The 27,616-nt window shown below is 40.4% G+C and overlaps 1 protein-coding gene and 1 long non-coding RNA gene across 23 annotated transcripts in view; both read right to left on the reverse strand.

Annotated features, from left to right (window-relative positions):
- Window positions 1-684: 684 nt before the first annotated feature.
- Window positions 685-6,135, reverse strand: LOC137470416 (uncharacterized). Its single transcript, XR_010997041.1, has 4 exons — window positions 6,063-6,135; window positions 4,682-4,740; window positions 2,479-2,557; window positions 685-1,936 (listed from the first exon to the last, which is right to left on the reverse strand). It is a non-coding gene; the product is annotated as an uncharacterized lncRNA (long non-coding RNA).
- Window positions 6,136-22,724: 16,589 nt separating this feature from the next.
- DST (dystonin) overlaps window positions 22,725-27,616 on the reverse strand; it is a 291,178-nt gene continuing 286,286 nt past the window's right edge. For 16 of the 22 annotated variants that reach the window (XM_068183693.1, XM_068183704.1, XM_068183692.1 and 13 more), the window contains 2 exons: window positions 25,124-25,247; window positions 22,725-23,962 (listed from right to left, as the gene is read on the reverse strand). In XM_068183693.1, the coding sequence (XP_068039794.1) occupies window positions 23,697-23,962; window positions 25,124-25,247 (390 nt within the window). In that variant the 3' untranslated portion in view covers window positions 22,725-23,696. The remainder of the gene's footprint in view (window positions 23,963-25,123; window positions 25,248-27,616) is intronic. The other 6 variants (XM_068183698.1, XM_068183697.1, XM_068183696.1 and 3 more) reach the window with 1 other exon arrangement.

Raw genomic sequence — 27,616 nt, forward strand, 5'->3', positions numbered from 1 at the left:
CCCTGAAAGGTTCAGGGCAAAGTCATTTCTATATTGAACAGCATCTATAGCAGCATCTAAGCAGCAACACCCACAGAGCTGACACCTGCCTTGGAGCCCACACCTGCCTTCAGATGCCTCCTTTTCAGAGCCCTAGAGCCCCTGTTCTGCATTACCAAAACCCAGGTGTCATGCCCTGGGTGACTGAAACCATCTACATGGGATGAGCAACAGCTTCTCCCTTTTTCTCATTAGTTCTGTTCATGTCATGGTGGACGAATGGTCACCTTCATTATCCTTAAGAGACAATGCAGCTCACCACAGCTGCTAAAAAACTGAGCTAAATCCTTCCAGGCATACTTTGGATATTTACACAGCAGAATGAATGTATAGTCATTTATTACAGAATACTTATAATGGGCTCCCATCACCTTTCACATCTACTGTCAAGATCCTCCATTCCTTGGCTCTCTTTAATATTAGAACAGCTTATGTTCCCCTAAAATTTAACATAAGTCTCCTTTACTTCAATTTAAGAACTTTGCTTCTTGTGATTTTTTCCCCCTTGGAATATCATTTATTCCCTTCCTACTTGGAGTATCATTTAAAATATTTTAACAAACATTGTTGTCGCACCTCTCCTCAGTCTTCTTTTCTCTAGACTAAATATCACCACTGCCTTCAACTCATAGGATATGATTTTTTAAACCTCTGTCTTTCTATTTCTTTGTTTCTGAACTCTGTCCAGCTCTGGTCCACATCTTTTCTGAGTGAAGCATCCACAGAATCAGATCTGAAATTTCACCAATACTTAAAGTACCAAAATAGTTACTTGTGACATCTCATTATAGGGTACCTCTGACATTACATCTCATTGCTGGGCTTGTAGTTTTTAACTGCTGGGTTTTTTTCCACTTCAGGCTTTCACCATGGAAAATAGAACTTGGGATGTTACCAAACAGTTGGGAAGGGTAGAGATTCCCAAACCAGGAATCTGATGTCTCTGTGTAGAAAATAAGTCCAGATATGAGAGTAGACTTGGCAGAATAGGTGATACCTCTTACTAGTTTATACAGACTTGATAGTGAATTTGAGCTGATTCACACACAGTACTCTACTACAGCTATTTCAATAAAATGAGAGTATTTCTTTTGCTGATCTGTTTTTATTTTTAAACTGGAATTACTTCTTGAGCACCAAGTTACTTCTTGGTATATTATTAAAATCTATACCAATAGAAAAACTAAGGAGCAAGTACTACAAGTAAACTTACTTATTACAAAGGCATATGCTGGAACAGATTCACTGGTGGAAAGTGGTAATAGTTTCCTAACTTTGTGAGGAGAAACTTAAGTGTATTAAACAAATGTCACCATAACCAGAGGAAAACACCGTAATGTGATTTAAGACTTCTGTTTAATTATTTGCTCTGTCTAATTATCTAGTGGACTCTGGCAGAATCCTCACTGGCTGATGTTTTAGTTACTTTTCTTGAGTACTGAGATTTGGAAAACTTTATCCACAGCTTGCAATTCCTCTATATTTTTCCTCTTTGGTATGAAATTTAGCATCTAATCACATTTTCTACATTTGGCTTATGATTGCCTACCAAACTATTTCTGAGGGCAGAATCTGACTCATACAATCCGGCATCATCATCCCCCCAGGACTGCATGTTTGTCTCAACCAGCCCAGCTTTATAATAAAAGCAACATTTGAAAAATTACCTACACTTCAAATCCTAAAATATCTTCATTTGTCCTCATCAAAAAGGCAGGTCTCTTGAGCTGCTTTCACCTGTCAGTCAAACTTCTGGCAGCTTTGCGCCAAAGCTGTTAAGCTTCTCTGTTTTCTCATTCACCCGTGTGTTTCTTTTCTTCTTGATACTTTCATTATCTCTGCTACTTTCTTTGTGGTCTTGTCATTAATTATGGACTCATTGTTTTTAGTCACATTTCTAAGTGGAGAGAAACAAGGAGCCTGAGTGAATGTTTAGAATTAGCAAATGGGTGTGTTAGCAGACACTGAGGAAAGACCCTTGTGGGACTGAGAAGCATGATACCTTCATTTGGCACTCCATTAACATCAAAACTGTTTACCAACAGGTTTATACCAGCCTATTCTGGGAGCTGGTTAGATTCCTGGTTTTAAATGGTTGCATACCTTCCCACCCTAACTTTAGAAACTGGCTTGGTTACAAGCTTTGCAATTTCTTCTTCTATTAGCTCTTTCTTTCGCGTTCTAGAGAAATAATGTGAAGTTCCCACAAAACATGCAAAGATTTTCCAGATTTGGAAGCTGCAGAGAGCACTGCTGTGGGGAACTCACCCAGGACACTTGTAATCACCCAGAAGCTGATGCAGAGTAACACTTTAAATTCTCAGCTAAACCTAACAATCTTGTGAGCAACAAAATTAACAAAAGAAAACAAAATTGATCAAGCAGAGGGAAAAAGAAAACTTTTTTTTTTTTTGTTGAAATTGAATTTGGGTTGCTTACCCCACAGAGAGAAAGACATCTGTGTTGAACAGGCTGAAGATGAAATTTTCTGTAGACAGCATTTAACACCAAGTCTCCTCTGAAATTTTAAAGAAATAAAATAAATTCCATCCAAGAAATAAGGGATTGCACAGGAGAATGAAAACCCTAGATAATGCATGTTTTCCAGAAGGAAGAGGCAAAAGAAGCGTGTTGCACAGAGACCAAAATGACTTGTGTAGCTGACAGGGCTCAGCACAGACTGTTCCAGCAGCAGGTTGTGTGCATGTCTCACTCTATTCTGACAGTGCCCTGAGGCCAGTGTGCCCAGAGTGATAAAAGTTACTGAAATAATCCCATCTCTGCAGGCTGCAGCTGAGGTGAGGACAGGGGGAATCAGTGCTGTCTGTGCAGGAGAGGGTTTGGGGCATGTCCCAGCAGGCTTTCAGTGCTCCTCAGGGATGGGCATCAGCCTGGAACCGCTGGCCCGCAGCCCGCTGAGGGGCTGTTATCTTGTGCAGGCACAACTCACACAATAAGCTGATCCACCTCTGGGCCAGGAGAGATCCTGATAGCTGCTGGGGGTGCTACCTGTGCTAACAAGCTCCTTCAAAGGCAGTAAGTGTATTAGTTACAAAAATCGAAGCCACCCATGAAGCAAGCAGTGCCTGAAGAGCCAAGGATGCCAGCAACACCTTAGGATGAGCAGTCAGGCCCTTCCACTGCCTGTAATTTAACATTTCTACCCATCTCCTAGGATGACAAGCCAGCATAAGCACTGCTTCCCAGGAGCATTCGGTGGTTTAGCACAGAGCAGCACTGCACTTAATCCTGTCATCCAAATTCTTCGTTGTTCTTGGAAAAGACACCAGAATACCGCAGGAGGAGCTGGCCTAATTGCTTCCTTTCATTACCATCTATGGATGCTTCTGTCAAGCTAATCTTCTTTGCTGACTGGGCTTCTTTACAGCTCCTGACCTTCAGCCTCATGAGAAGGTTGGAGATACCAGCTTCATTGTCCACTTCCCCCACAGTCTATTTTTTAGCCTCTTATTTAACACTCTCTGCCCATCATGATCATTCAAAATAGTTACTCTTTTCCACAACTAACGCTGCTGCTCTGTCTAAGGTGCAGTTTTTATGAAGAATGTTCTGGACCAGATATTTTCTACTTCAAACAGACAAGAGGCCTTTTTTTTTTTTTTTTTAAGCTTTCCAGGTATTTTTTTGCTTGACAGCTGAGTTTTACTTCTAAATTCCTACAGCAAAGAATTCTTCTTTTTCTGCAAAGTAGATATGGCATAGACACCAAAGACCTATAAGCATCCCACTTCCTTCCTCATTCCCAGTACTCTGTGTTGGTTTTACTAGTCATCAGTATTTAAATAATGTTTAGTAGAATATCTATAACACCTGTGGTAGAAAATCACTCCTTATTCAACAGCATTAGAAACAGCAGCAGAATTACTACAGAAATTGCATGGCCTCAAGTCATTTGCTGTGCACAAAGCAGAGTTAAACAGGTGCTGTTTTTCTAGACTTTGTTGTGGCCTTTAATTACTGATCAGACACTGAAATTTGTATAGTAAAGTTTTTCTTCCCTTGAAGTCTTTCTTTCTTTTTAACCCTAAGAGTAGAGTTGTTTCAGATCCCCAGTCCAACACCACCATGATCTGATTCCAGCAGAGAGCGCAGAGCAGTCCCTTCTGCCAGAGGTGGTCACTCTTCACCATCATAAGACAGTTGTCTTGGTGCAGCGTCCCTTGATCTCGGCAATTATATCTCAGTCTTTTGGACGCCAAGAGAAAAGTGGAAAATCTGTAGAGCACCGATTTCTCAGGCCCACGTGCATGGCCTGTGAATTTGTGTGTAGAAGATGCTTCTGACAGGAAGGCTGTGATGTCCAGATAGACAAACAAAAACTTTGTTGGAAACTGCATTTCCAACAACTGGAACAATTACAGCATATCCAGCAGGATAGGACTCCCTTCAACTTATTTGAATAGAAACAACACAAATAACAGAAAATGACCACAACCATTTTTGACTGAGTACTACTTAGAAGACTAGCACCTGAAAGCTATAGGAATTCATTTTTTAAATGCTTTTTCCACTTGGACAGCAACCACACCAGAACAAGGAAAATTGATACAGAAAGAAGGCACAGACTTAAAAAAATAGATAAAAAGTAAAAGAATTAAATCTACATTGTGAAGGATAGTACCAATCATAGTGTTAGTGATTCCATAAGAGTCTCCATCTTCACATTTTTCACATCTTCAGCTACAGAGCAGGTTGCAAACAAAGGAGAATTCTTAAGAGGCAAAGCAGGAAAAAATTAACCAAAGGGTAGAAGTTAATTTTGAATCCAAAGCAAATAACCCCAAAAAACAAAACTATAAGTTTCCTTCAGCCAAGTACTTTTATTGCTTAACTTGTATAAAATTGCTCTATAATTAGAAAAAGAATGAAATGAGATTTTAATATTTTTGTTATAATACATTATTATTTTCTGATAAGAACATTTGAGGGACCTAAAAAGTTTTTATCTTCATGAACAGATTTGCAGAGTTAAGTAGCTTGACCAACAAAAAAAATGTTCAAAAACTAGGGGATTTTAAAACACTAAAAGTATGCACTTTAGGGTGCAAAGCCAGTTCTGCTTGCAGGGTTTATAATATAGCCAACAGCATGAAAGGAGAGATGAACTGAGAAACCCATTAAAAGGATTCTAATGCCACAATGCAAACTGTTCTTGAGGGTGAAAAAAAATTAAACCAGATAATTTACAATAAATGTGAGCTTGAAATAATTTCATTACAGCAGTACCCAGAGAGTTTCTTACACTGTCTCTTGTGTTATACCATGCAGAGGGTTTTTAACATCAATCTTATTTAAGGTCCTATATATACCATACAGTAGGATAGTCTTTAGCAGTACTGAGGGTGACTCCTAGCAAGAAGGCCTGGATATAAACATCATTAGCCAAAGCATCTGCTTTTGGACAGTGGCAGAGACAGAATATGAAAACAGATAAGCTTTTGATTATATACTGTAAAGCCAACAGACTGCACAGAGATATTAGTTTGGGTCTCAGTGGCCAGTCAATGCTGTCAGAACAAGTCAATTAATCTTCATTTTGTTGTGTTCAAGCTGGCCAGGCACAGCCAGAGCCACAGTGCTGCTCTGCTGGGGTAGCTTCCTGGAGTTTAAATCTCACTAACTATGAAAACAATCTGAGTGGAAAGGACCAGCCTGTGGAGGCCCATGAAGGTGGCTACTGCTTTCTCTTGTGTGGATGTACTAGAGACCCCTTGTAGGAGCAGGAGCTCACTCGCTGGGTTACTCTGGTGAGGGCATGGCAAGGAAATAGACATGGGGGAAGAGGAAGAAAAAGTATCAAAGTCTTTCCAAAGACTTCCAAAGTCTACTATAAATACATGGAAAGCCTCTGAAACTGAGGAACCTTATAATGAAATAAAGGCTCTTTAAAACATCACAGGATATTTCAATCAGTGCGTGCCATGAAATAATAACGCTGTGAATTAACACTGTCAGAGAAGTGAAAAACATCCAAAAGGTGGGGCCACTTTGAAGGACCCTACCTGTGATCACTGTGCACAAGCACTGGATGAAGATGGGAGCACTCGTCCCATGGCAGCAGGACAGACCCAAGAGATGAGACAGGACAGAGTGTGTGTGGGGGCTGTGTGGAAGCAGTCTGAAAAGACCAACTTGCAAATCCAAAGCACCTGTGTCCCTCAGCGAGGGCACTCATGGAACCAGTGCTACTGGAGGATCACAGGGCACCTTGTGCAGGCCAAGAGAAACCACTGAGCCACAGGAGCCAAGACAGGCACTGCCTCGTGGCAGTTTTTCAGGAGAAATCTGCATGGAAGAAATGAGATGGAAGAAAATCTTTGCAGGGCTCCAAATGGAATTTGAATAAGTCTGTGCAAAGAAACTCTGGCTCACTCAGCTTTTCACAATGCTGATGTACTGGGATCTTCCAAGACATTTTTCTGAAAGAGAGTTAATAAATAGATAAAACCCCTCACCTGAGGGCAGTCGCAGGCACAATGAGCACCATGGCTACAGCTCTGCTCTGACCAGAACTGGGATCATTCTACAGCACTCAGGCCAGATGCCATGGAGCAACTCGTCCTTACCACTAAATCCACCCATCAAAAAGGGAGGTGGGGTGAGAGGAGGCACTGTTTCCCAAAAAGCTATTAGCACAAGATGAAGACTGGTTCCAGCTCCCAAGCTGTGCCCAGGAATTGCATGTGAGGGCAAGAATTGGAAAGGTTTCTGGTGTGATTTTGGCCTGAATCAACAGCTTAATGCTACAGATCGGACTGGGTACCAGTGCTCAGGCATTGCATGAGTACTGCCATGCGACAGTTCATCTTTGCATACTAAGCTGTATGCAAAGACCATATAAATCTTTACTGGTAGATGCTATATGGAGACCAAAACGTTCCTTGCTGTTAATACCCAACTCCAGCCATTGCTATAAAATAGTGAAAATAACAGAGAAATATGAAGAGGCAAATTCAGTGTTAATTTTTTTTTTTTCTTTAAAAATTCTCTGTAATTTAAATAGTTAGCTTCCTAACCAATAAATTTCACCTCTGGACTTGAGGAACCAGTAGAAACTGTAGCAAAAATAGACCCATGTGATAGCCTGAGGAGTGTTCCGAGAATACAAGCAAGTTATGTCTTGGCACACTACCAGAGTCACTGCAAGGTCAATATACCTGAAACAGTTTTCTTGGATTTCCAAAAAAATTGAATAAGGTCCCTCCCAAAGACCCACAATAAACAAAGGTTAGTGTTAAGGAAAAATCCTTTATAAAATTATGTTTTCAGGGTAGGAGGAGAAAATGTAGAAATAAAACAAATACCAGCTTTCATATGGAGGTTATATTACCAAACTGTGCCTTTCAATGTAGCCATAAACTGTTTAGAAGAAGAGGCAGCTTAACACAAGTGAAAACTTGGTGAGGAGGCAGTGCAAGGAAAGATGAGGTTCAACACTGGACAGCCAGAGGGTGTCAGGGGGACACAACTTTCCCTGACACAAAAAGCTTCCAATCAGCAAGTACCGTAAGCAGTATAATGAGATTGGTAAAAGCATCACGTAAGCACTCATCTCATTTTGACCATTCCTGAGGGCAAAGCAGAAGGCAGCAGCAGAGCAGGTCATAGCCATGCTCTCAAATCAACAACACTCTTCTGGGTAACTCTTAAGAATACGGCTGGAAAAAATAAAAGTTATAACCCTGGCAAGGTAACAAATTTTATTTTTAGACAAAATACAGCTCTTAAAAACATCAGTGGTAATGGAAATTTCTTCATGAGACCCACCTCTGCCCTTATTTATTAGTAAGTCAGTGGCTAGAATAAAATAGTATTTCATGGATTTATTCTATTCAACTGACCTAGAGAGATTTTAATCTCTTCTTCCCTGGTTACATCTACAATCACATGATCTTATCTCCTTATCTCCAATTATGCTCTTGATCCTACTTTTCTAAACAGCAGTTTCATTTGCCCTATGTCTGTTTCCTGGAACAACCAAGATTACTGTTCCTTCTGCAACATCTCTACATGGGAAGGATTTGTATTCACAGAGAACACTGCTTCCTGGTGGAAAATTATTTTCCAAGACATGCTTAGGTAACTGAGGTGCAGCACCCCATCAGGTAAAATATGATCTCTCGAATAATCTTCAAGCTAAGCAGGTATCTAAGAAGGAACTAAACATAGGATCCAAACACAGGACTTCTCTTTCTCTCACTATTATTTCTGAACTCTGTTGAAAATCAGAACTCTCTTGCTAGAAATTACCATTGCTCACATTTTAACAGCAGAATTGGAGCAGCCCAAGTCACAGATGATTTGCAGCTGGATCCCCACATTTTTGCAAACAGCTGGACCCTTGTATCCCTTGAACATTGCAGGCTTAAGCTACATCTAAGAAACATGCTTAATATAAAGACTGCAGAACCTGGCAGAGATGTAAAATGCCACCTGCCACATTTACAAAATATATATGCTTTAATCTCATATTACTCAGTACAAGGAGAGATGTGTTAGTTATCCAAGATTTGTTCTGGTATCAGAAAACAAAAGCATGTACACAGCTCACATGAGAGTGGGGAGAAAAATGAACATTTTCCATTAGCAAATACAAAAACAAGTGCACTTTTTGTCTTCTGTTGGAACAACATCTGGATTGGGCTAGTTTACATGGCATTCCTGGAGGGAGGGTGCTCTTGCAGCATGTCATATCAGATCTAGGAATGAGCCCCTGAAACTAATACCTGCCACAAGTGCTATGAATTCTTTGCTTTTTGTATTCCAAGGGATGTTTTTCCTAGTTTGCTGATCAATAGTATCTGACAACATCTGAAATCTAAAATTCTCTGCTTGGAGAGGAATGACACCAGGGGTGGCTACATCAGGCTCGGCAGTGTGAGAACTTCCTCCCTTCTGAGTGCCGTGCCCGGCTGGCTCCTGTCCTGGCCACTGACCAGGCTGCAGAGCAGCACTAATAGGCATTTTGGGTTTTGTCCTGCAAGATCTCTGCATGAAGACTGTTCATCACAGAGGCACTGCCCCAGTAAACATCCTCTCTAGTCTGCATTAAAACCATTCCACATAAGCTGCAGTACACGTTAATCGGGATTCACTTCCAGAGCAATCCTGTTAGCTTAATTAAGCCTTCAGTATCCAAAGAAAAACAGTCAGAAGGAGAGCAATCCTGCAAGCTGGGAGAAGAACCATCTTTCCCCAGTCTGCCCTTCCAAAAGAACTGATCTATGATTACAAAATACCTCTGCATGCAGCAGCAAGACATGAGAAGTGTGTCAAGCACAAGAAAAATTATTATAAAAATTTGACATGACAGATAAACATAGGAGACATTAACAATGGCCAGTTTTTCATAGCCTGCTCAGATCCCTTGGATAAGAGTAGGCACATGATTAACCAAAAATTCTAGCCAATAGCTGATGTTATTTCAGCATTTTTCAAATGCTTCAACTAGAGCCTTGTCAAAATAAACGGTGGATTTGTTCTGCATGTGCTTATATGGCAAGGTTGATCCACAGTGATACTATTACAGTGTTGTAAAGCATAAAATCTAGTTAATGGTTTCTGCCAAACCATGAATCAGTTGCAAAATAGTGACCTAAAGTATGTTCTTTTTTTCCATTCTCTAATATTTCTTCACAGCACAACCCAAACAATTGCTCATAATTAAACTGATTGGAGGAGCAGACACTGGCAGGAAATACACAGCTGGCACTGCTCCAATAGCACTTCATTGTATTGGATTTAGAACAATTACATCAGTTCCTTTCATTTTGCAGAAAAAGAGGAGGGGGGCTGCTTTTTATCTTTTGCTCTCTATGAGCAAAATCAATGTTTATCCAATCTCCTGAAGCAGATTCACATTTTTCATGAACAGTGTTAAGTGCATCCCTGAATAGCCTGCTGCCTTTGCCCATCCTCTTCACTCTCTTTATGGATGCTTTGTATTATTAGTCAGTATCCATCAGGTATTTTTTGAGGAAAACATAAGTAGATTAGTTTTCAATAATGGAAGGACAGAAAATGAAAAACATATTATACAACAAGCAAGCAAAGATAGAGTGAAACTGGAATCCACATTTAAAAATAGCATGACTTGTGACTACTTCTGCATCCATAGAGCAAGAGTTGTGGGCACATATTACAGAGGACAATAACATCCCACAGCACTGTAGGGAAGCTAAAGCCAAGTTTTGCTCTTGAGCAGACTTATATAGTTTGAACAAAATTTAAACAGAGACAAGGGGTTTGCTGATACCTATAGAAACAAAGTCACAAGAACACTGCATAAAACTGAAACTGATCCTTCTCCTTCACAGTAGTTTTGTACCCCAGGCTAGACTTAACACCCAGTATTTCCTACACAAACCTAAAAGCATTCAGCTCTATTCAGAGTGCTTACAGCTCACAGCTCTGCACACAGATAGAAGCCATATTTAGGAGGTCCTTCAGCCAAATGAATCATCTGTATTGCAAGAAGCCTTGTTTTCAGTTCCCACAGCCACCTTCACAGATTTGTCTTCATTCTGCAGTGCCTGGTCTCCTGGGCAGCTCATAGAGTAAGAGGATGGCTTGTCTCTGCAGCAGTTTCTTGCTTCCAGCAGAACACGTGCAACTTTGGGCCTGCACAGAGGCCAGACACAGTCTGGCAGTCAGTTAGATACTCATGCATTCAATTAAAGTGCTTTTTCTCTCATACATGCCCAGCAATGTAGCCCTTCCCATGAATGGCTGTGAATGGACCTTTGAAAAGGTTCTCACAGAATGAATGTACCTCTGTTTTCCCCAACTGCAGAATAGAGGGCAAACTTGTTTCAGAAATATAATCTATATTAGTAAATTTATAAGTGAGATCTGTGCATTCATATCTCATTCTTTACCCATGCAGACTTAGAAACAAAATCCAGAGTGTTTTTTTCGGGGGAGGAGGGAGAAAAACCTACTTGTGAATAGACTACTGTGCAAGAAGTGAGGAAGATAAGGCTTACAGCTTGCCTTCAGCTAATCCCTTTGTTTCTTTGCCCTTCTCTTTCATGGTCCTAAGTCTTGTCTACCTGGATAAACAGCTCCCTGGGAGCCATAGCTGTGGCTGATGCTCCTCAATATACTTTAGTAGTAAATCCTATAAATATCAAATATCACTTAAATAAGAATTTTTCTGTTGTAAAATGAGGTTACAAGTCACAGAATCAGAGAATTGCTGAGGTTGGAAGTGACCTTTAGCGATCATTTGGCCCAGCCCCCCACTCAGAGGATGGACAGCTAGAGTATGCCACTCAGGACTACAACCAGTCAGGTTTTTAATGTCTCCCAAGAAGGCCAACTCCACAACTTGTCTAGGCCGTCTCTTTCAGCATTCAGCCATCTTCACAGCAGACTCTCCAAATCTTCTTCCTGCAGTCCAACTTCAGCACATTGCCTTTCCTCCTTTCACAGGATACTACTGAGCAGATTCAGTTTCCATCTTTACTCCCATCTCTGTCCCAGTCAGGTAACATCTCCCTCTCTCTCTCATTTTAATGCTGCAATCCTTTCATCATGAGGTTATTTGCTGGCCCCCTCTACTACCCCCATGTCTTGTGCTGGGAAGCCCAGAAGTGGACACGGCCCCCCTCGCCCCATCAGGAGTGAGCAAAGCAGAAGGCTCCTCTCCCTCAATTCGCTGGCAAAGATTTTGCTGGTGCAACTCAAGAGGCTGCTGGGCACCTGTACCAAAGGACAGACACACTGTTGGCTCACATCAACTTCATATCTTCCAGGAACCCCAGCTTTACTCCTGCAAAATTGTTTCCCATCTGGTCAGACTCCAGAATATTCTAGTGCTTGGATTCACTTCTTCCCAGGTAGGGGACTTCATACTTACTCCTTTTGGTGAGCATTGTGTGGTTCCTTGTCATCATTTCTCCAGTTTGTCAAGACCCTTTGAATGGCAGCACAACACTCTGGAGTATCAGCCACTCCTCCCAGCTTTATATCATCCACAAAGCAAGTTCCAGACCCAAATAAACATGAAGTGAATTGAACCAGAAGAAGCTTGGATGGAAAAATCTCTTTACAAAAATGTTTGTCAAGCACTGTGCCAGGCTGTCCAGGGAAGTAGTCACCATTCCTGGAGATATTTAAAAGTTGTGTAGATGGGGCACTTATGGACATGGTATAGTGGTGGACTTGGAAGTTCTGGATTAATGGTGTGACAATTATCTCAGAGGACTTTTCCAGCCTAAATGGTTCTGAGATTCTAAAACAGGAGCAGAAGTACATTTTGGCCTATGTCAGGAGTGGATTATAGTTGCACAGCCCCAAAGCTGCTTGAGGCCATCTAGACTTGAGAATTACCATCAGCTCACCTGTCAGAGGCACAGAGGGCCCACTACACAGAAAGACTATTTGTCTCATCTGTGCTGCATCATGCCATTCTCAGTCATGAGAATAATTAATTACATGGGAAAATGAAGGAGAAATAGCAGCTGCTTGTTGCAGAAGTGCAGCAGCTCTGAGATACAAGTAAAACATCAGCATTTTAAATTGGATATTTTTTCGTTTTGTGCACAATCTCCTTTTGCAGTTTATCTTTCTGCATAAGAAGTAGGGTGCCTACTTTCTATTTATAACTTTGCTGGGAAAGACTCAATGTTTTGGTTTTATTAGAACACTGTTAGAACAGAAACATTCCAGAGGCCCAAACTAAAAGACAAATTCACATTCATGTTTGTGTTTCCCTTGAGCCTGTGTTCCTTAGCAGGAACACTCGATGGGCACAGTGTAGTTTAACTGCTGGACTTGTACATTTGTAACTAGCATATCCAGTGCCTTTTCCAGCAGATAATACTGTATGAGTAAACACTGACTTGTAGCTATTTTAAAATCATAATTTGAATTTCCAGATGAGCCAGGATGTCTTTTCAGACAAGGAAGATTAAATTTCGTTTCCTAAACAGATATAATTAAATAATGACGTTCTTGAAAGAGGGATGTTCTGCTCAGGTTGAAGATGAAGATTAGCATGTGCCAAAACAGTTTCCTGATTTGCCAGCAAATTTCCTGAATATTCCCAGACAAAGGGTTTAATCTGTTTCTTTGTTTCTTATCTGCAAAGGTGACATATTCCTGCTTCCCTTCTTCCTGCTCTTTAGATGTAAAATGGTAAGAGCAGAGCAGCACCCTGCAGAGGTTACAGATACTAGAAAGAGGGACCAGCAGTGACACAGTAACCCTAATTTGTATTTAGGACACTCCCTGCAAGGACTGAACACTTCTGTCCTGCAGACAGCTTTGATATAGACTGCCTTTATAAACAAGATCCATTTGAACATTTGGTCTTCGAGCCACATTGTTTAGAGCAATTCTATCTTCACCAAGAGGAGGTGTTTTGCTCTCCTATCTCATCTGCTTTTTACTTTTAAACATCTCTTTGGAACAAGACTTAGATAACATGATATCTCAAACATAAGACAAAGTTTGGAGGTACACAGAATACTTATCCCATTCTAATCAACCACCTGTTGGCCTCAGGAAAAAAAAAAAAAGAAAAAAGAGAAAATTGTTTCAGTACATTTTGGATTCCATTCTCCAGGTGAACTGATATGCTAGGGAGAGATGTGTATGAACATGAAAATACATCCTAAGGCAAGACAGTTAAAGATTAAAGTTAGGCTTGCATTATTTGGGATTTTTCAAAGTAGTCACATCTACTGATTTTTGCATTTTTACATTGCTTTTTGTATCTTGGTTTCATTTACCACAGGGAACAGAAGTCCCAAATAGTCATCATCATTTTTCCACCTAGAACTATGAAGTCCAAGGAAAAAAATCCCAGACTCTGTGAGCAAGAAATGCCATCCTGATCTTGGCAGCTCAGCTAGTCATCACTGTCAATACAGCTTTAGTGACAGAGGAATAGTGCTGGCAGAGTGCCGTAACCACTTCACCAAACCAGACAACAAAGAGTTAGATTTGAGAAAAGAGACACCATCAGAAGTGCTGGAAACAGAATGTGTTTTGTTAGACTAATGTTTATTGGAAGCACAACATCACCAAAGCATTACTGAGGCAAACCAAGACTAGCCAGGAAACTATCACTTACGGTATTTTTCATATTTCCAGTAACTTGACCTCTTTTTTTTTTTTTTTTTTTTTAAACTGTAGAGCAAGCACCAACACAAGTGCTTTATACTGGTTCCTTACAGAAATACCAGCCTAAGAAATGCCCCAGTATCATCCAGACTGATATTCTGGCTTGTTTCTTTACAACATTTTGCAACATCTCTTTGAGAAAAGACTCTCCCAACGTTGTTATCAGCTTGAAGAAGCACTGTCCATCTCCGGCTTTACTCCCAGAACAGAGCCCTGCCAAAGAATAGCTCTTGCAAGATATGACATTGAGTGTGAGAGTCCTTGTTTTCTTTTGGCCAGTCTCCCCTCCTGAAAGACTAACTGAAGAATAACCTTGAGAGAAAACACAACTAAACATTGACTGGAAAAAAATTAAATGGAACTTGATTTTTAGCCATCTGTCTCCTGGCCTAATCAAGTCAGTTCCAAGCTCACCCCATACCCCCAATGCTCAGAGCCAGGAAAAAAGACTGTGCGGCAGGGCTTGCCGCTCTCGCTCTAATTGACAAGTCTATTCTTCCTTGAATTTAACACTTATTTCAGAGTTTGATTAGGAACTACACTTTAATTTGCTTTTTAATTTGCCATGGCATTTTATCACTCTTATAGACCATCCTTGGACAGGATTGGAACTAGTACAAAACCTTTTGTTTTCAGGCACATGGATTTCAGCCTTATTTCTGTTGTTCTGAGAGGTATGAATAAATTACGCTATAATTTTTCTGACATACATTGTTAGCTAGATCGCTCCAGAGATAGACACAGCTGGTGCTCCATTCTGAGACTACACATGAGAGTTTACAGAAAAAATGTTTCCTTGCAAGTTAGTATCACAACAACCCAATGATGTCTTTCTCCTCTTCTATTTTAATCCAACTGATTTTATCTCCAACTCTACCTTCCAAACCATGTGTACTTCCAAATGACCTCAGTTTGGTAGGCTCATGCACACAGGCGTTTAATTGCAAAAAGCCCAGCATCAAGCCCCAAAATTGAATTTTCCAAACCATCTGTTGATGTTCATGCAGCTGCCTAAAATACTACCCATCCAACAGGTTCTTCTGAAATTTTTTGATAGTTTAACAATCATAGCATAATCTTTGCATAATTTAATTTTTTCAGAGTTTTTATTTAATTTTTTGACAGCCAAATTAGATCACTCTGCCTGAACTCAAACTCCCTCAACATCATTTGACTACTCAGCTGAAAAGATTTGCTTTTATTTATGTAGTACTGGAGACCATATCTTATACCCTAGAGTTCAATAACACAGCATTCAGGGCCAGAAACTGACTTATATAAAGACCATATGAAAAGACATCCTGGATGCAGAAGGCATATATCTAAAACAAGCAAGAGATTCCTTAATCTCTGCCATTTTGATAGAAACACTCCAGCTGGTAATCCCCCTTTTTAGTTTGTATTGCTATTTAGGAAATTCCTGACTAATTGTCTAGTTCTCCTAGTGTTTCACTGCAGCATGGCCTGTCCGATGGGTGGGGGTAAACCCTCTTGCTGCAGGGGGTGAGCTGTGGCAGCTGCCACAGACCTTGTTCTCATGAAACCAGACTTCCAAGCAGCTGCCTGCCACCCCCTGGCTCTGCCCACAGACACTTTTTGCTACCCTCTGCCTCCAGGGGGTCAGTGTGCCCCAGCCCCAGGGCATCTCCCCTGCAATGGGGGAGAGGTTGGTAGTGGCAGCCTGGTGGTCACCCTGCAGCCAGATACAGCCTAATGAAGGATTTGGGCTACTACTGACCAGGGTTATTTTGCCAGATGAGATCACTGCAACATTCTTGGAGAGCCTGCACACATTATTGGAAACAGAGCAGGGGCTTGGAGGGGAGGAGGAGATCTCTCACATGGAAAGCTTTAAAGCTACCAAATATAAAGTTCTCACTCAGGGGCTGAAGTTTCCAATGGTAATTAAGAAGATCTTTTCCATTAGCAAGTGCTACATTAAAATTCTTTTGCATCATTAAGAATGAAATCCTCCTCAGAAAACTGGAATGATTCAATAAATCCCTGATAAGCTGGAGGAGTTGGAGGGGGAGGGGAAAAAAAAGAAACAGAGAGAAATGAATGCCCTGAATTGTGTATAGATAACAAATTATTAAAAATTATTTCTTCATTATTTCCTCTACTAGGTAAAGACAGCAAGTGTATAAAACGGAAGTCCCATGCAGAAGTCTGCATTGGCCAAGAGACCTAATCAGTGGACTGAAGGAAGGCTTTCTAGTGTCTGAAAGCACTGTGATCATGCTCATGCTCTTCCCAAACATCAGCAGAACTGATGAGGCATCACCTCCCAAAAGTCACTGCCAGGTCTCTCGGGAGAAGAGCCAGCTCTGCCTATGTGGGGCCATAACCAGGAGCTGCAGCCAAGCTGGGAGCTGGGGCTCACATAACTTCCTCACCATCTGGCCACAGGAAGCATCACTTCAGCTCTTGTTACAGAGCCATATACATGGGCTGCAAAATTCAGTTTGCTCATTTTAATAGGAAATGCTGCAGAGCTGTTGTACAGTTCAGAACAGCTATATTTGCAAATACATTCTGTGATGAAAAAACAATAGCAATGCATAGAAGCAGCCTCCACTGCAAGCATCTTGCCTTCTTTAGGTTTGCCTAATTTAATTGTGGTTTGTTTACTACATCTCATTATATTTTTACAAAAGAAATTACATTTGCTTTAACATGAATGTCTATGCTTTGGCCTTAAGTTCCAATAGAATAAACTGTTGCTCTGGCTCAATTTCTCACTGGATAACTGTTCAAAGAAATAGTAACTTATTTTTCTTTATTCCAGAAAGAGCTATTCATGCATGGCCTTACTCAGTTGTGTTTATTTAGAAGGCAAATAGGAAAAAAAATCCAACAAAACACAAAAAACACCCCACAAACAAATTAAATAACCAACCAAACCAAAAAAAAATCCAAAACAACCACACCATACTAATGAATAGCTCATGTCTTTTGGAAAAAACCATTTATCTTCCTCAGATCCATAGGACACTTGAAAGGAAGAGAAACATGTCAACATGGTATTCTTTTCAATTACTTTAGTTTTTTAATGGTTTAGGTCTTGAGGTTGTGCATGATCTGCCACTGTCCCCTGAAAGACATGTTCACTTCCCTTGTGCCAGTGGATCCCAGGACGATCAACAATTGGAAAACTCAAAGGAAACAGGCTTGCCAGGTACCTTGCAGAGATAGTTGTGACCAGGAGCAACACAGAGAGGAACACCCTCGTACCTGGGTTTGCTACTGAAGGATCCCAGGAATGCTCAAGATCTCCTACAGTATGAGAGCAGTAACGTGATGGGATTCTCCACCCCTCTTCCATGGTTTGCATTTCCTGAACGTGACTAGAAATGACACAAAATTACATGATGATCCATACTTTGCATACCCTAAAATACCTTTAGTGCACCAAAAAGGTGTGAAAGTAATAAAAGCTAGAAGTGGAATTTCCAAACCACTCAGGAAAATCCCATCCAGTGTTTCTTAGCTTGAAATAAGCTCATTAATTTGGGGTGGGATTCCTTCTACTTAAATTAGCCATCTGAAGATTAGTTGGCTAGGGCTGAGCTAGTCACTGCAGGATCCTCAGCATCAGTGGAAAGCAATGCACACCCCCAGGAGATGTGATGAATCACAGAAACGCAGCAATGCTTTTTTCCAGAGCACCCGTCCAGCAATGTGCACTTCAGGAACCTCTGAGCCAGCCTTTGCAGCTTTATGTTAAAACCTGTCAAGGGCTCCTGCAGAACTCTTTCCTCTGCTAAAACTGAGCACGTTCTCCTGCACTGTCTTTCCTATCTTGCAATGTGCTATTTACCCTCAGTAAGCCTTCTTCTGATCCCATAAGTGCTCACTCCTTTGAGCATTACTGATTTCTTTTGCAAAGCCATGTGGTCAATCTCAACCTTTGTCCACATTAAGTGATCCTTTCAAGGACTTTCAGGCAGCTTCTAAGGCATGACATCCCTTCAAAAGCTGAGCCAACTCTTCCATAGTATATTTATTCAGGTTTCCACTACTATCTCATTTATTACTGTGTCTATCATTTTTCCAAGTCTAAACCGATCAGCACTTTTCTTAAGCTTACCAGTATTTTTCTGGAAAAGGCATCCATTATACATTAGACAGTTTTCAGTCCTCTCATGCTCACACAACACAAGAGGACTCCAAGTAGTAGCTTAGCTACTTCAATCTTTTGTGGACATTACATAGCCTAAATTACCTTATTTTGTTGGTTTGGTCTATAAAGCTTCAAATCAGTGTTGCTTAAAGTCACATCCCCTCTTCTGATAAGCAGATGTGGAGTTCCTCAATGTTTCATATTTACAAACCTGTTTTCTTTATCCCCACTTGTATCTTTTCATATACGTCAATATTTTAAATTATTTTTTAAGTTATAGAGATATTTCTTTATCATATGAACTCATTGTCTTTAAAAATAGCCCAGACACTGCAAATTATTTCATAGATCCCTAGGTTCCCATTGTTCTGCCTAAAGAACAGAAAGATCTTAGAGGTCTTTTCCAACTTAAATTATTCTCTGTGACTCTAAGATTTGGAAGAGCCAGGATCAAGCCCCAGAAAGTGGAAAAAAAAAAAGAAAAAAAAAAGAATGGTAGATAATTTTCCAATTGTCATAAAGATCGTCATGACCCCTACAAAAAGCTCCACATCGGCTTTCCCTGAGGACAAAGCTATCACCACTCCATCTGCCTCCTCTCAGAAGAACAAATAGTATTGTAAATGCTGACAGGGTCTGATTTATAGGTTGGGTCTTTTACTCATACTCAACTATCCAAGTGCTAATAACACATGTATTAACACTCTCATACTTACTCAGCCAGGATTCCAGCTAAGTTACACAATTCACCTTCATCATGCTTTCCTATAACCTTCCAATAGAGAAGTACAGTTTGAGTACCCCAAGATGCAATTCAGACTACTTAAACTATTTCAGTTCACCAGAACAACTAATAAATTATGAAAAAACACCCCCAAAGATTCCTTTAGCTTCAGGTCAGTTACCACTTCATTTGCAACAGAAAAATTCTGAACAATTCTTTACCAGAGGACTTCAAAATAGCTCAATACTATCGGACACCCAGTATTTTTGTGCAAGTTCCATAGAATTCAAGGTGCTGCCTCATCTGTTATATTGTAGTTTTATACCTCTGTAACAGTTCTGTAATGGTTTGCCCCTTCACCCCCCATTTTCTCCCAATGGTTCCACTCTGAGCTTTCCCACCTTTCCCTCAATGCCAATCTCCCTGAAAATGCTCAGTCATTCCCCTGTCCCCTCCCTTTCCACCACTCGGGTCCCCATCCCACTCTCCCAGAATCTTCCACCTTGGGCATCGAGTGAGTGGACGAGGGCCAGGGGTCTCTCCCTTAAACTTCCCCCATTGATTGTGTGTCTGTCTCTCCTTCCGCCTTCCACTCCCCCAAATCTCCCCGTGGTGAATGGGTGTCCCTTCCCCCTGGTTACCGCCCCAGTATTTGAGCTGTTGCGAAAGCCTTGAAGGCACTTTTGGCTGTCGGATACTCTGGCGTTCGGAGCACGGATTAAACCTGAGACTGTTTTCCCAGCCTTGAGTCGACTCCCTCATTACCTCCTCGGACGCTGCCTCTCCTCCATACAAGGCAGACAGCGCAGCGCTCTGTCTTAGCTGTTCCCTGAATCTTCCCGAGAAACAGGGGAGTGTCCCCTGCAGCTGACCATGCCTCTGCCAGGCAGGCGAAGCCAGGGAGCTTCAGGGCGGGCACGGCAGCACTCATCCATTTCTGAAGAGCTCCCTTTTCCTCTGCAATGTTCAATTTTTAGGAAATGTAAGTTGTTTTTTTCCACAGAGACGAGTAACTTACCTGCACTGTTGGAAAAAAAAGCAAATAAGTCCGCCATCTTTTCCACCTCCATGTCTGCAAACAGGTTATTCAAATCCAGCAGAGAAAACAAGTTTCATTAGGGAAGCACATTTTCTTTCTTCTGTAAAACCTACTCACCTTGCACAAGTCTATAAAGCTCCTAACATCACCCCCCAGTTAGAACAAACATCTAGCTAAATACCTCTTCTCCAGGGTAAGCTCAGCTGCCACCAAACAGCCTGACAATGGGAAACACCTGGAAGCAGTTAGGGCAGCTCTTGTGCAGCAAATGAGGCAATGCTCATTTTCCATCCCTGTGGTTATTCCCAGAACATTAAGAGCAAGTGCTCAGCAATGTGTCTGCTTGCCACATCCTCGAAGAAACACACTTAATGCTAGAGCCTTTGTCTCATGCGCAAGTTGTAGGGTGCTGCTAGCCCTGTCAGAGCTATGGCAACCATGGATCCAAACCCTGCTGCTCACTGTGGTATGGCATAGCTGCTTGCATCAGTTTATTTTTATGAAATGCATTAGTTTTTAAATTAAGATCAAATATAACCTCATTCGTATGGTTTTGTAAAGAGATGTGCTGGAGGCAAAGCCTGAATTACCGTCACTGAATGCACTGGCATGTAAGAAGCTCACAGTATACCTTAACTGGAGCTGAGGATGCCTGGGCCAGGAGGTATCACTAGATCACTACAGATTTCATCTGCAGATTGCAGAAAATTTGTGGAAACTCTCCCATTTTGAAGAAAGGCAGAAAGCTGAAAATGAAAAAGTAAAGGAGCCTAGAATTGAGCCAGCTTTCCCAAGTGCTAAATATACATTATTTACTTAACAATATGGTTCCCATAGCCATAGGCTGTCCAACCCTTCTTCCCAGCCCATCACCTCTGCTCCTTCACTGTGCAGGACAAGCACAGAATAAACAGATATAAGAGTCTAGGCCACACAAAGTTGTAATTGAATCAGGGTCACCTAGCAGGCTGATGAATTTATGATCAACTCCTGTTGTTAAAAGGAAGGTAATAAAAGGGCGAAAAATGCATCTCCAATGATGAGGTTACATAAAATCTCATGCAACTGATTGAGGTGGGGATGTACTGGTAGGGCTGATCCTTCATCTCCCATTTACGCTGGTACCAAAGAAGAAATGTTTTTCAATTACAGAAAGATGGACACTGAATACCACTAATTTCTTTACAAAAATAGTTCACTAAAACTGAGCTACCTATCACTTATCCACATGTTCACAATATGCCTTTTCATGAAGTTCTTCAGATTCCTCCTTGGGTCACAGAAGTATAGAGCATCCATTATTTATTTTCAGACTTTTGTCAGCATGAACTTTGTATCACAGGCAACAGAATTTTGAAAAGTCTCTTAGTATCAACCTAAAGCAGTTAATTTTTGGACGAAGTTAATTAAGGTGTAACATCTGGAGGCAGATTTAAGCTTTTTAACTGAATGCCCACTCCTACTTAATTACTATTAATTTGGTTTCCGACACTGAATTATTCTCTCCAGCCAATAAATGAACTTTCCCACTTTACCAGTCCCATCCTCCCCCATTTTGCAATCACTAGCAAGTCACAGTAATCTACTTAGTCTTTGGGTGTTAGCTGGCATTGGATTTCCCAGACGCTGGTCGTCCCTCTAATATTTCTATAGAGTTACAATGTAGGCATACAAAAATTCCATAAAGTTGCATAATTAATGAAGCATTAAAAAAAACCATTTAAGCTAAGACTGCAATATAAAAGGTGCTTTAAGTAGGTGCCAACACTACCTCCTGTGTAGGTAGGTTGCTCTTGGGATACAAGGTACTGATCTATGTATGTACCCTTGCAAAGGAGTTATATTTGTCCTCCCTACATCCTTGAACATCAGTCTTGTGGTTAAAAAAATGCACCACTAGGCAATGCACTAGGTGCCCACTAGGCACCACCACCTCTTTCAGTTAAATTATCCATGCAAGTGCCTAAATTCTATCCTTTTCCCTTCTCTTGCTTACAAGTAGAGATATTTCAGCTATCATCTGTAAATATTGAAAAACTATCCAAGGGTGTTGGGGGTTTCAAAAAGCACCAAAGTCATTCTTATCTATTTTAATGTTCTAGGAAAGCAATCACTGGATGAACAGAAGCAACAGGAGAGGTGAAAAATGGAAAGATAAAATAGTGCAACAGAGACTGATGCTTCAGTAATCAGTAAACACTTGTGCTGATTCCCAAACCAGGTAGGACCAGTTCCTCATGGCTTTCTACAAACCTTTGTACAACTCTATGTTGAAAGAAATCCTGATACAAATGGATTTTGATTGATTCAATTATCTTTTGAGTATTATTTTGTTTATCTGGCCAAATCCCACCCAAGTCTTTCTGATATTATCAAAGGGCATTTGAAAGTTCTAGGGATTCTGTCACTACTTACCACAGTATCTATCCAACCATGCTACAGCACTCCCATTTGAAGCTGCACCTTTTTTCCAGTGAAACTGAGCTATTAGCTAGCCTTTCAATTAACCCATGCATGGCTAGAATGTCTCGCTGACTAATAGAGCAAGTGAATTTCTCTATGCCTTTTATACATGGTATATAAATGACACAGTTTACTATGGAGAAAATAACTGGCGATACACAATAATTAGATATAATTTCATATGCTATGTGCAATTTAGTGTTTTATTAAACAAATACAGTAGCTAACCAAAATCAGATAGCTGATAATGGGAAATAACATTAAAGCCTGTGTTCCTATGGTAATTATTGGTCATCTGAAATGGCATATGCTCTAAAACATAACACAGAAAATTGCCTTCCTGTGAAGTAAGAAATACAATAGAAATAAAGTTAAGGGACATGTTTATTTCTGAGCTTTCTGCAAGCAAATTGCTTTGATACAAAATGAGTTCAATGATACAGTGCTACCATCCACTCAAGCAAAAGAAAACCTCACATTTACATGAATGCACTTTATATTGATATTCTTACAGAATAATAGTTCAGATATCCAGAATGTGTCTGGCCTCATTGAAAGCAATGGCACAGAAATGCTGCAAGGTACTGGAGTATCATATTATTGGCAAGTGCTTAATTAACTCTGTGAGTTCTCTGAGAGACGCTGTATAAATAAGGGTATTGTGAATGTGTGTTTGTATTCCTTAGTAATTTTGACATACATCGTTTAGTGTTTGTTTAAGTTAGCTCAAAATGTGTAATTGTGTCTTTTGGCTTTCAGTATTCTCTTTTTCTTTTTTAAAGAAAAATCATGAGGTATCCTTTACTGTTAACTAATGACATAGTGATAGGCCTTTTTTATTGAGGTTGCAGACTTACTGTACATTCAGTACACTGTACATTCGGCAATTATTTTTAGTGTACTTTCTACATGTTACTGTGTACAACTGTTAGTTTACATTAGAACTCTTCCCCTTCTCACAGGATATGGCAAAACAAAAAAGAATCTGACAAAAATTATACACATAAAATAAGAAGACAAATACACAAATAAGGCCATCTGCAGAATTAAAAATCCACCTCTTGCGATATTTCACAGTAATTTCTACATAATATTTTACATCTTATGAACTTAAATATTTAATGCAAAAGGAAAAGACCTCTATGGAGCCAATCATATTATCTCTTCAAGGACTTGTCCAATTTGCTGGCTAGTGGCCTTCTCTGGGGGGTTGGAATTTTAGAAGGCTTGGCAGATCCTGGCCGAGAACCTGCTCGGGGTGTCGGCCTGCTTGTAGCAGGAACAGTCTCTGACATATCTGAGCACACAGACTGGATTTCTGAAATGTCAAAGTCAGACGCGTCACTGCCGCGGCGGCTGCTTGACCTGCTGCCAGCCTTGCTTCCTGCTCGGCTACCAGGTCTGCTTGGAGTTCTTCTGGTGTCTAGAAAGAGAGAAGATAACCACCAGGATTAAAGGTAAGGACGGAAAACCTGTGCAGGTCTTTCCTAGGTCTTTGGCAGCCCCAAAGATTCCTCGTTGAACAAACTAAACTTTAGATGTCTGCCAGGCAAGCTAAATGATGCTGTGTCTCACTCTAAAGAAAAGGAAATGTAAGGTTAAATGCTGACATATAGTTAATTAATCACTAGCACAACTTATTAAAAATGCATTATCCTGGCAGCTTTTCTTGACTTCCTAGACATGCATTGTACATTCACTCAACAGCCAGAGCCTTTATTTCCCTTGCCATTTTCTCAGCTATTAATTGGAAAAAAAAAAAAATCAGTATCTGGTCTCTTCATGCATTCATGATTTCTAAGTATAGGCATCTTGGAGATGCAAATGAACATCCCAATATTTAAATGTGTACCCCTCTTTTGAAAAAAAATTAAAATCCATACAGATAAAAGCTGCAAATTAACAAGGGCAAAGTAGACATCCTACCCAACAAAGAGCTCAGAAGATGAGCGCTCAGCAAGCCTGCTAAGTAAAAGCCTGAAGAAAATATGCTATGAACTAAAAAACCACAAGGAATCCTCAAAAGAAAATAATTAATGTGGTTTTTCATAATTTTCCAATTACTTATTAAGTATTTTTGATCTTCACAAATCTGGTTCCCAGTATGTATGAAGAACACTGTGTTGAAAAGCACAGCTTCACTGCTTTCTATTTTTGTATACTTCTTTAAAAATCTCTGTGGGATATTCCATTAATAAGGTAATCTACAGCTGCTCCCTGCAATTCTTCCAAAAGAAATGGACAGGTCATGACTAAGTGACCCCTTTGCTCCATCACAATTGAGAATAATTTGAATACTGTAAAGAACTGGATCCTTTCAGTAAATGCTTCTTCCCTAGTTCCTTGGGCAGATACATTGGAGGTACCATTGTTGAGAAGATTGCAGTCATGAATTCACACATCCAGAGCTGAACATGTGAATGGAGGGCCTGATTATGCGCACTCTCAGCAATGGGCAGACTGTATGACTTTTACTCCTTCCCACTCTTCTGACATCTTCTCCCTTGAACTCTAATGTGACCTGAAGTATTCAGGTGGAAAACAAAGCAAGTGGTAGATCAATCTCTGAAGTCAAGACACTCACCTGCAAACTGAGCTCTGACTCTGGTAGCTGCTGTTGACAGGATGCCACTGTCTTCTCCTGAGTGGAAACCCTTCCCTGACAGATACCCTGGCAGTCTGAGTTTACTTCCTTGAATTGGTGTTCCCTATGCAAACCAAAAGACAACCAAAAAAAAAACTTTTTTTAACTGAAGATAAGGATTAGTATTAGAGGCTACATAGCTTAGAATGTGATCATCATAACATTCACTGTGAATCTGAAATACTGGTTTAAGCCACTTTGGGCATAACTCATAATGTGAAGTTTAGAATGTTCCTTTAGCAGTTTGCATTTGAAGTAGTCCAAATGTAAAACAACAACAACAAAAAAATAATTTTAACAGTCTGCTTAACATTTTAGCATCTTTGTGTGTATTTCAACACATATGAAGAAAGAAAAAAACTACCTTCTTATAATTAGTGAAGCAGGTAAGATTAGTTGATGGCACATATTGAGATTTTATGTCTGCATAACGTGACTTTCCACAATTCTGGCTGTAGTTATAGGTGATGAAAATATTATTAAAATTGAAACAAAGCTACCAAATTTCAGAAACCTTTTGCTAGGAGGAAAAAAACCCAAGCCAAAACAAGAAAAACAGAAAAAAGGGCATAGGACAAATTGTAAAAGTTCCAGTTGTCAATATACTGCCTTTCAGTGTCTCTACTACACAGTCTAACCCTGCCTGCTTTCTTAGTTCTGAAACGAGCCTTGATTTACAATCTGCCCAAAATCAGAAAATTTCTTACACAGCCACAAAAATTGAATCATCAGATCTCCAAATGACTATCACTCACTAAATAAGAGGTATATGCAAATAAGAGGAAAACTACAGTATTCGCGGTAATTTAATAACACAAAAATACTACATAAATATTCAAAAACAAGAAAAACAGTGCAGTGATGAATGCAGTTTGTGGAGCAGCCTGGATTCCAGGATTCTGCGTTCTGTGCTTTAATCCCCATACAATTCTAGGTAGAATTTCAGGTACTGAAAACCAAGATCCAGAGAAGTGTGTTGGAAGCTGCTTTGAGCTAAGAACAGAGCAGAGGCCTGGCTGGAGCTTGCCTGGCAGCTGCCAGTCCAGACCACTTCTGGCACTTCTGAACAAAAGAGTGCTGCGATGCTACAGAGCAATCTGCTGGCTCTGACAGGGCAGGTCACAATATTAAACTCTCATTAAAGCCAAGTACAGTGCTTGACATACAGCTACCCCCTGGGAATCTGCTATACAGACACTGCTTGGAGAAAGGGAACACTGTTACCTCCATTGAAGCTGCTGCACTCTGGGCAAGGCACTGGGAGAGAATCATCAGTGTGAAAAATAAAACTAGCCTGTTCTTCAAGTCTTGCCCTAAGCCCAAATGCAGTTTACATATAAAATGAGTAACTGCTCCCTTGGGCAGTAAATGCTGCAGAATGCCTTAGAAATTCACTGAACCTACTCCACCCTTACCATTCTGTTTATAATCTTAAGCCACACTGGTTTACATAAAAGAAACTCACTGAAACTACTGGTAGTTGAAAGAGCAGATAAGAAATACAGTGCCCCCATATGAAATCAGGCCAGCTGCTTTCCTGTCATTGTAATTCAATGAAAACAACACCTTTCCATGTCTATAAACCCTTTAACGCACCATCAATTAATCTTTCACCTTTTACAGTTACCAGATAAGAGATGAAAGACAGTACAGGAATATGTTAGAAACTGACAACTGACTAAGCTCTGTGCTGTTAATCAGTCTAAGCCACAGCCCCGTGTGCTTGCAGTGCTGTACCCACAGACACACCTGCAGTGTGCACAACAACACGCACAGGAGGAAGGAGAAGAAGTTTGTTGTGCATCTTTGAGCAAAGCCATGCTGAGGTTATGGAAACTTCACACCAGAAGGTGTCAAATGAACAGCAATAGGCACCAAAGTGCAGATTTGTGAACAGAAGATACAACAGAAGGGGTGGTAGCACAAGCTCTACATCCAACCCAGGGCAAGAGTAACTCCCACAAATGACACATCAGTGTGCAGCCTGATCCAGCTGCAATCTTTTCACTGACTGTAATGACATTAGAGCAAACACTTTGGGTTCAAGCCCCTTTAAATTTTGTTCATATAGCCTAATTGTCAGCATAATCCTAATTGCCATACTAGCAATTTCCATGTAAGCCATGTTTTTCTGTTAAGTCATCGAATAGCTATCCTATTAGAGCAATGATTGGTCACTACCCCCCCAAAACAAAACTTTCAGTTGCTGTAAAGATTTATGTATCACAGCCAGACTTTTTTACCATGTTCTTCACTGTGATTGGGTATTTCTATATTTAGTGGATTTGCACTAGAGATCATGATTTATTAATCTCATGTCTGCAGTTCAGAAACATTGTAGTACTTAATGAATTCAAAGTAAATTTTAGGAAAGAAACCTGCAAAGTACATTGAATGTTTTGTTTTTCTTTAAAAAAAGTACTCTTCCACATT

Source organism: Anomalospiza imberbis, chromosome 3 (genome assembly GCF_031753505.1).
Source record: "Anomalospiza imberbis isolate Cuckoo-Finch-1a 21T00152 chromosome 3, ASM3175350v1, whole genome shotgun sequence".
Taxonomy (NCBI): Eukaryota; Metazoa; Chordata; class Aves; order Passeriformes; family Viduidae; genus Anomalospiza; species Anomalospiza imberbis.